Raw genomic sequence first — 8,988 nt, forward strand, 5'->3', positions numbered from 1 at the left:
AAAAATACACAAGCAAGTAATCAGCATAAAGAAGTCTAGCCTAGCTAACTCATGCCACATGTGTGCACACAACATAATAAAAAAGAGATGCAGAAAAACACAAGCATTTAACACCAAAAAGAGAGTCTTCATTGATTTATAAGACATAAGCCTCTGCCAAGAAAGTAGAGGCAAGTTTGGACTGTTGAAAGCGGGAGCAGTTCAGGTGAAATCCATCCACATCACAAAAAAAATAAAAGCAACTACCACAAGTCATCAAAACAAAAAAAAAAAGAAACTTTACATTGTTCACTGGCACTGGTCACTGGAAGATATTCCTAGGGAGCACTAGAGGAAGAAGGCTTGGAGGAGGCCACAAGAATTTTGAGAACAAGGTCAATCCGAGCATTTGCGGACATCTGCTCTACGAGCAATTTCTCTCGTAGGGTCTCCACCTGTTGCCTGAGCTCAGCATTTTCTTTTGACATATGAGCAACTTCTTCACTTGATGAACTGGATGGTCATGGTGCCCCTATAGCCTAACTTAGCTGAGTCTCGAGAATGGCATTCCTTTCCTTCAGCTTCCTGATCTCCTCTTTAGCACTATTCTGGGCATTGATCAGCTTGGAAATCGTCGAAGTGCTGCCCATTCCTCCAAACTTTTCAACACATTCACATTCCTCCAACCTTTTCAACACATTCACATTCCTCCAGTGTAATTTTCGAGAAGGTTTGTTTCCTGGTTCCCATCTTGGATCGTCCTAAGGGCACATTAAAGAACTTGAAGACACGCGTGAGAAGAAAGCCATAATGGAGTCCATGGTTCCAATACTTGAAAGTTGTTACTTTCTGCCTATGTTCAATCATAATGGCAGGCAAATTGATAGAGAGGAACTCATCCAATGCTTCCATTAAGTATAGATCATACCGGGATGTAATGGACCTTCTCTCAGCATGAGGGAGCAGAACCTTATTAACCAACTCAAATAACAGTTGGTACACAGGAAGTAGAGCCTTCTTGTATACCCGTTCCCCATGCTGGACAACTTTCTCTTTCACAATGGCACGCCTAAAATTAGATCCACAAGCGCCTCTCACAGATGACAACCCTTCAGATGGAACCCTGAGAATGTTTCCCAATGCAGTAGCATCTATAACAAATATCCACATCATTCACTAGGACACATATGTGGTCATCTTCAACAGTGAAGAGTTCAGCATAGAAACTTTGGACCTCATCCTCAAACACCTTGGGCACATCCTCTTTGAACAGATGGCCCCGCTGCTGAAATTCCACCATCTGAAGAATTTGTTTCATACCTGCCATTTCAGAAATCTCTGGGTCAAACGTGCGACCTCACAGTACCTTCTGGTACCGCAGCCCTTCTTGCCCAAGCACACTTACACTTTTCACCCTTTTGACAGAACCGGGTGCCCCAACAGTTTCCAACTTCCTTTTACCAGACTTCTCAATGGACTTACCCTTGCTACTTGATTTCACCAGAATATCATCATCAGACACTGATCTTTCCTCCACAACGTGCTTAGACTTGATACTACCTTTCACAAATATTTTACTTGATGTTTCAATAGCTTCCTTTGAAGCACTCTCAACAGATTGTTTCTTTTTCTGAGATCTCTTAACAAGGAAACTTAGTTCCTCTTGAGCATCCTCATCCACTTCCACTACAGGTATACTTTTGTCACACACAATTTCCCCGTCCTTCACCAGCCTCTTCTTTTTTTTCTTGCTACTCCTTTTGCTTTTCTTTAAGGCAGACTCAAAAGCCTCATTTTGTTGCAACCTTGTGGTAGGTCGCTTAGGAGGGGGCTCAGGAGTGACCACAGGTTTTCTAATATTAAAGTGTGCACTGAGAACCACATCATCCTGTTCATCCTCATCACTAGATCTTACAACAGGGGGGATGGACTCCAACGATTCAGCATCAAAGTGAGGAGATGGAGAAGGATCGAAGCTGACCTGGGAAGATGATTCTTGATCTGTTTTCTCAGGAAGGGGATCAGGTTCATCAGTAGGGTTCACAGTAGCTTCTTCAGGTGCAGAAGATCCGAAGAGCACCATTGTTCCTTCTTCTCCTAAGAGCGGAGTCCCTTCCCCCTAAGACTCAAGCATGGAAGAAGTTACCTCATTCACCAGTCTCTCGGCAGCAATGGCCAACATGTTTTCGATGGCCTCCTTTTCCTGAGGTTCCATAGCAGCAGCAGTAACCAGAGGACTAGCACATTGATCAGTATCTTCCTCAAACACCTATTTTCCTTGTTGAGTTTCACCCTTTTCGTCATCCTTGTTCTGTACTTTGAGAGTATCAGGAAACAGAGAAGAAACACTATCTATTTTTGGTGCTTCTGAGTACTCAAAACTTAAGGAAGGAGTATCGATAGAGGGAGTGATGAGAGAGATAGGGGGTGAAAGGAAAGCAGGTTTGGGTGTTTCTGGGTCAGCAATGGTTGAAGAGGGGACCTTTGGTGGTGTTTCTAACATGGCGGATGAGTCAAGGGTTTTCTCTTCAGAGGTGGGTAGGTTTGCTTGCTCTTCAGCCATGGTAGATAGTTGGGTAGAAGGTTATAGAATAGTGGTAAAGTTAGGAGGTGTAGGGGTTTTAAGGAGGGAAAGGATAATTATGAGGGAAGAAAAACGGGTTCTGAAACGGCTGTAGGTTTGTGGGAAGATGCAATGTTGCAGAGGAAAGTAAAAAGATTTGAAATAAAAGATGTGATATACAGGGTCTGAAAAGGTGGATGACGTAGCAGTTAATTTTGTTTCTTTTGAGATATGAATTAAAAAAACACAAGACTACTAACCTGTGGTACAAGAACCAGGTTCTTGATCGGTCTTTCGGAAAAGATTTTTCAACTCTCTTTTACCGCTCATGCATTGTTTCTTCAGCTTTTATGATCATCATGCGTGTCTATCTGCAACAGTATAGAGGTAAGTTAGGCTTGGCCGGAAAACACTTTAGCTAGATTTACATGAATGTAACTTTCATAGCCATATGGGAAGGAATCAGGTTCTCAATTAGGCTTGGTTAACCCCAGTGCCATCCTGTTTTTCTCAAAATGTTCCCTGCTCAGAGCTTTGGTGAAGATGTCTGCAATTTAGTCTTCTGTACTACAGAACTTCATGCAAATAAGCCCCTTCTCCACATTGTCTCTGAGAAAATGATGTCTCACATCAATGTGCTTGGTTCTCTTGTGCTGGACCGAGTTTCTTTTCCATGTTGAGTGCACTGGTGTTGTCATATAGAAGAGGTATACAGTCAGTGTACACTCCAAAATCCTCCAATTATTGTTTGATCCACAAGAGTTGGGAACAGCAAGAAGCTGGAGCAACATATTCTGCTTCAGTTGTTGAGAGAGCTATAGAGTTTTGCTTCCTTGTGCCCCATGAAATCAGACAGGATCCTAGGAAGTGAGCCATTCCGGATGTGCTTTTCCAGTCTACCAGATAACCTGCAAAATCTGCATCAGCGTACCCAACAAGATTAAAATTGTCACATGAAGGGTAATACAGAACCAGGTCCTGTTTTCCCTGAAGATCTCTCAAAATCTTTTTGTCAGCCTTTAGGTTAGATTCCTTGGGGTTTGACTGGAACCTTGCACATAGCCCCACACTGAATACAATATATGGTCTACTGGCAGTGAGATAGAGGAGAGATCCAATAATGTCTCGATACATTGTTTGATTTATAGAAGAGCCAGATTTATCCAAGTTCAGTCGAGTGGCAGTAGCAATGGAAGTGTCCATCACTTTTGATGCTTCCATATCGAACCTCTTCAAAAGCTCCTTTATGTATTTCTGCTGACTGATACAGGTTCCCTTCATGGACTGCTTCACTTGAAGACCCAAGAAAACGTTCAGCTCCCCCATCATGCTCATCTCAAACTCACTTCCCATGAGTTTTGCAAATTCCTCACAAAGTGAGTCAGTTGTTGCCCCAAAGATAATATCATCAACATATACCTGAACAATGAGCAGGTTCCTTCCTCGTTTCTTCAGAAACAGTGTGTTGTGAATTAATCCTTTTGTAAAGCCATTTTCTACGAGAAACTTTGACAACCTTTCATACCAAGCTCGAGGAGCCTGCTTCAAACCATACAATGCCTTGTCCAATTTGAACACATATTCAGGATGTTCATGACATTCAAAACTTGGAGGTTGCTTAACATAGACTTCTTCCTTGAGAAAACCATTTAGAAATGCACTTTTGACATCCATTTAGAACAAGGTGAATTCCATATGTGATGCAAAGGCAATGAGAATTCTGATGGCTTCCATATGAGCAGCTGGAGCGAAGGTCTCATCATAATCAATCTCTTTCTCCTGATTGTAGCCTTGAACAACTAGCCTTGCCTTGTTCCTTGTAGTGTTTCCATGCTCATCAATCTTGTTTCTGAATACCCACCTGGTCCCTATGATGGTTCTATCCGAGGGTCTAGGTACCAGGTGCCATACTTTGTTCCTTTCAAATTGATGCAACTCTTCTTGCATAGATGTGATCCATTCTGCATCCTTCAAGGCTTCCTTAATATTTTTGGGTTATTTTTGGGAGAGGAAGGCTGAGAAGGCAAGTGAATTTCTTGCTTTTGATCTAGTTTGGACTCCAGAATCAAGGGCGTGATTATATTATCGAGAGAATGGGAGATTTTGTGTTTCCAGTTTGGCACTTGAATATCATTAGTGGAGGAACTAGTTAATCCTGACTGGTTCCCTTACATTCTTCTTTCTGCTACTTGTGGAGTACTTTGAACTGCATCAACCACTCTTTCTTCAGCTTCAGTGGTTGTGATTTGGGTACCTGGTTCCTCTTGAGTTGGAGTGGAGGAGGTTGCATTGCCTTCATTTGTCTCCTTCACTTGACTCATCATATCTGCCTTTCCATTTTCCATATCAATGATTTCTCTTGGAACCAGCAGTGGCTCACTCTCTTGATCATCCTTGTTGCTCTTCTCACCAGATGAAGGGGACTCATAAAAGATTACATGAAAACTTTCTTCCACACACCGAGTCATTTTATTGTAAATTTTGTAAGCTTTGCTTTGAGAAGAATACCCCAAAAAAATTCCTTCATTGCTTTTGGCATCAAATTTTCCAAGCTGATCCTTTCCATGGTTGAGAACATATCACTTGCACCCGAACGTTCTTAAGTGAGTCAGCTTGGGCTTCCTTCCATTTAATAGCTCATAGGGAGTTTTGTTCAAGAAGAATCTGATCATGTACCTGTTCACTAAGTAGCAGGCAGTATTTATGGCTTCTGCCCAGAAGTTTTTGGCTATCCCACTATCAATAAGCATTGTTCTGGCCATATCTTCAAGGGTTCTGTTCTTCCTTCCTACAACTCCATTTTGTTGTGGAGTTCTTAGAGCTGAGAAGTTGTGGGTGATGTCATTTTCACTGCAGAATTCATCAAACTTGGCATTGTCAAATTCTGTTCCATGATCGGATCTGATGCAAGCCACTTTTGATTCCATCTTCACTTGAATTTTCTTCACAAAGGATACAATTACTTCGAAGGTCTCATCCTTTCTTTTGAGAAATAGTGTCCAAGTGAATCTTGAGTAGTCATCTACTATCACAAAAATGTATCTTTTTCCTCCCCTGCTTGGCACTCTCATAGGGCCACATAGATCCATATGAAGTAGTTCAAGTGGCTTTGATGTTCTAACTTCTTTCTTTGGCTTGAATAAAGATTTCACATGCTTCCCTCTAGCACAAGCATCACATACTTTGTGCTCTTTGAACTTTGAATTTGGCAAGCCATGAACCAGGTCCTTCTGTATCAGCTTGTTCAGAAGAGAGAAGCTTGCATGTCCCAGCCTTCCGTGCCACAACTCGGCATCATCATCAACAGCTTTCAGGTAGCTCATGTCACCACTTTGTAAGGACTTGAAATCAGCAACGTAGATGTTCTTGTATCTTTTGGCCACAAGTACCACTTCACTAGTTACCAGATTAGTAATTGTGCATATCTTTGACAAAAACTCCACTTTGTTTCCCTTATCACAAATTTGAGAAACACTTAAGAGACTGTACTTCAGACCATTGACATAATACACGTTCTCGATTGAGTGTGAGAGAGACTTTCCAATTTTTCCAACACCAAGAATGTACCCCTTTTTCCCATTTCCAAAGGATACATTCCCTCCTTGCAGGGCTTTCAGTGAAAGGAAGTCCATGGTATTTCCAGTCATGTGCTTAGAGCATCCGCTGTCCATGATCCATTGTTGACTGCTTCCTCTCAATGTTCCCTGCATAAGGAATTCAAGGGTTAGATTTAGGAACCCAAACAAGATTGGGTCTCTTGTAATGAGAAAAGGGATGAATGAGAGCTCTTCTAGTCCATGCAGGCAACATGTGTTTTTTGTGAGTGGTACCTGGTCCTCTAACAGTAGTTACTTTTTCAGGAAAAACTTTGTTTTTTTGAACAGACTGGACTCTGGCTTGGCAATTTTTCTTGAAATGCCCATTGTTCCCACTGTGGGTGCAAAGCCAGTTATCAGGTACAATGACGTACTTGCTATGAGGGTTATAGGGAACTTTCTCCCTTTGGAACCCTATTCCCTGCTTGTTTCCGCCATTGTTAAAATACATGGCAGTAATAGCATCTGAGGACCAGGTCCACTTAAGAGATTTCTCAAGATCATTTTTTACTTTTTCCAATTCTGCTTGAAGCTGCCTATTTTTCTCAAGCTCAACACATAAACTAGTTTTCACAATATTCAGCTCATTTTCAAGTTTAATATGTGCCTCACTAGCAATTTCCTTTCCTTTTTCAGAATTTCCAGGCCTAGAGTCTGCTTTAAGTTCCTCAATTGTTTCCTCTAGGTTTGCAATCACCACTAGGAGATTATCTCTTTCTTGCTCAGTGATAGCAACTTTCTCCACTAAGGCATTCTTTTATTTACTAAGGTTCTCAGTGGTTTCTTTCAAGTCAACTACAACTACCATCAAATCATCTCTTTCATGTTCTACACTAGCAATTTTGTTTTGTTAGAACCTCCTTTTCATTTTTTAGATTTTCTATGGTTTCCTTCAGGTCAACTATACAAACAACCAAGTCATCTCTAGTCTGCTCAGCATCTCCTAACTCTATGGTTAAGGCATCCTTATCACTCACCAGACTATGATATGCATCAATCAATACATTAGCTAATGACATGAGTTTTTTAGGAGAATAGGATTTCAGATTTCTCTGAACATCCCTAAAATTTACCTCATCGTTGTCATCGTCTTCATCATCATTTGATTGAGCCATCAAGGAGAATATTGAATCATATTCATTTGCTTCACTTTCAACTGCCAACATGGAGCTATCCCCTGCATCATTTTCTTCTTCAGACTCACTTGAGGAGTCTCCCCATGCTGCAAGAGCTTGCTTCACAACATTGTCAGCTGCGCTTTTTCTTTTGAAGCGTTTTTCAGGAACTGGGTTCCTCTTGGCTGCTTTATCAGAGTTATGCTTGAAATGTTCTTGCTTCAGAAGAGGATAGTCCTTGATGAAATGCCCTGGCTTTCCATACTTATGACAGAGGTCATAATTATTTAGTTTGCTGGAACTTCTCTCTTTGGTATACCTCCATTCCTTCGAACCATTTTCTGAAACCTTCTGGTAAGGTATTCCATATCACTATCCTCCTCACTCGAATCATTGTTTTCAGCTTTGAGTACCAGGTTCTTCTCCTTCTTTGGTTCTTTTCTTTCACTGTCCGTCTTTGTCTTCATCTCATAGGTATTCAGATTTCCAACCAGCTCGTCCATAGTCAGTGTTTGCAGATCCTTGGCTTCAGTAATAGCGTTCACCTTACTCTCTAGGAATTGGGTAAAACACTAAGAACTTTTCTCACGAGCTTGTTCCTAGGAATGATTTCTCCAAGAGAGTGTAGCTCATTTATAATGGAAGTGAATCGAGTATGCATATCTTTAATTGATTCATCATCCTTCATTTTAAAGAGCTCACACTCAGTGGTGAGCATGTCGATCTTGGACTGCTTTACTTGAGTGGTTCCTTCATGTGCCGTTTGTAGAGCTTCCCATATCTCCTTGGCGGATTGACAGGATGAGATCCTATTATATTCATCAGGTCCTATGCCACACACCAAAATCTTTTTGGCGCGAAAGTTCTTTTCTACTGCTTTCCTGTCGGCATCATTGTAATCTTTCCTGGTTTTTGGCACCATTACAGCAGTTCTCCTACCTTCTTTGTTGGGACGTATGGATCATCACAAATAAAATCCCATAACTCGGAGTCTAATGCCATTTTGAAGTCATGCATTCGAGTTTTCCACCAGTCATAGTATTGGCCGTTGAATCTTGGGGGCCTGTAGGTTGATTGTCCTTCCTCGAAGTTTGGTGGAGCAGCCATGGTGAGGATCCTCTCTAGGTGTTAACCTTTTAGAAAGAACCTACTCTGATACCAATTGATAGAATGTATGAGTCCACCAAACTGTATAGAGACCTGGTCCTATACCAGTTCCCACAGAAATAGCTAATGAACCAGTAAGTAAATGACACAGGATATTTTACGTGGAAAAATCCCTGCTCAAGGGGATAAAAAACCACGACCTATACTTGTAGGATTTCAACTTCACTACTTGAGCAATCTTTAGATTACAACCTATTGTAATCTCGGAATTAAACTCTTAATCCCTTACTAAATTGTAATACACCTATTACAAGCCACTTTGCAATACACCTATTACAAAGACTTCAACTCATGACTAACTCTAGTCATGACACAAACTCTAAGGGTTTATGGTTTTTGGAGGTTCCTAGTAAAAGCTTCTAAATAAGCAAAGTAGGAATTACAATGAAAAACTAATACAAAGATACAACTCAACTAATGACATACAAAAGACTTGTTGTAGGAACTGGTCCGTAGTAGTGTTGTACTTTGTTCTTGATGCACTTGTGACTTCAATACTTGATTATCAGATCTTGAGTGCTTGAATTATTTCACAAGTGTTCAAGTGATGTTTTGTTGTAATACTTCT

At 41.0% G+C, this 8,988-nt stretch overlaps 3 protein-coding genes across 3 annotated transcripts; all 3 read right to left on the reverse strand.

Annotated features, from left to right (window-relative positions):
- Positions 1 to 3,283: 3,283 nt before the first annotated feature.
- Positions 3,284 to 3,868, reverse strand: LOC142171824 (secreted RxLR effector protein 161-like). The gene has a single exon (XM_075235529.1). The coding sequence runs from the start codon at positions 3,866 to 3,868 to the stop codon at positions 3,284 to 3,286; it is 585 nt and encodes a 194-aa protein (XP_075091630.1).
- A 1,253-nt stretch (positions 3,869 to 5,121) lies between these two features.
- LOC142171825 (uncharacterized) lies at positions 5,122 to 7,756 on the reverse strand. Its single transcript, XM_075235530.1, has 7 exons — positions 7,573 to 7,756; positions 7,289 to 7,504; positions 6,996 to 7,147; positions 6,650 to 6,892; positions 6,395 to 6,559; positions 6,136 to 6,246; positions 5,122 to 5,994 (listed from the first exon to the last, which is right to left on the reverse strand). The coding sequence occupies exons 1-7, from the start codon at positions 7,754 to 7,756 to the stop codon at positions 5,122 to 5,124; spliced, it is 1,944 nt and encodes a 647-aa protein (XP_075091631.1).
- Positions 7,757 to 7,806: 50 nt separating this feature from the next.
- LOC142171826 (uncharacterized) lies at positions 7,807 to 8,175 on the reverse strand. Its single transcript, XM_075235531.1, has one exon. It carries the CDS (start codon positions 8,173 to 8,175, stop codon positions 7,807 to 7,809), a length of 369 nt encoding a protein of 122 aa, XP_075091632.1.
- Positions 8,176 to 8,988: the final 813 nt, after the last annotated feature.

This window comes from Nicotiana tabacum, chromosome 17 (assembly GCF_000715075.1).
Source record: "Nicotiana tabacum cultivar K326 chromosome 17, ASM71507v2, whole genome shotgun sequence".
Taxonomy (NCBI): Eukaryota; Viridiplantae; Streptophyta; class Magnoliopsida; order Solanales; family Solanaceae; genus Nicotiana; species Nicotiana tabacum.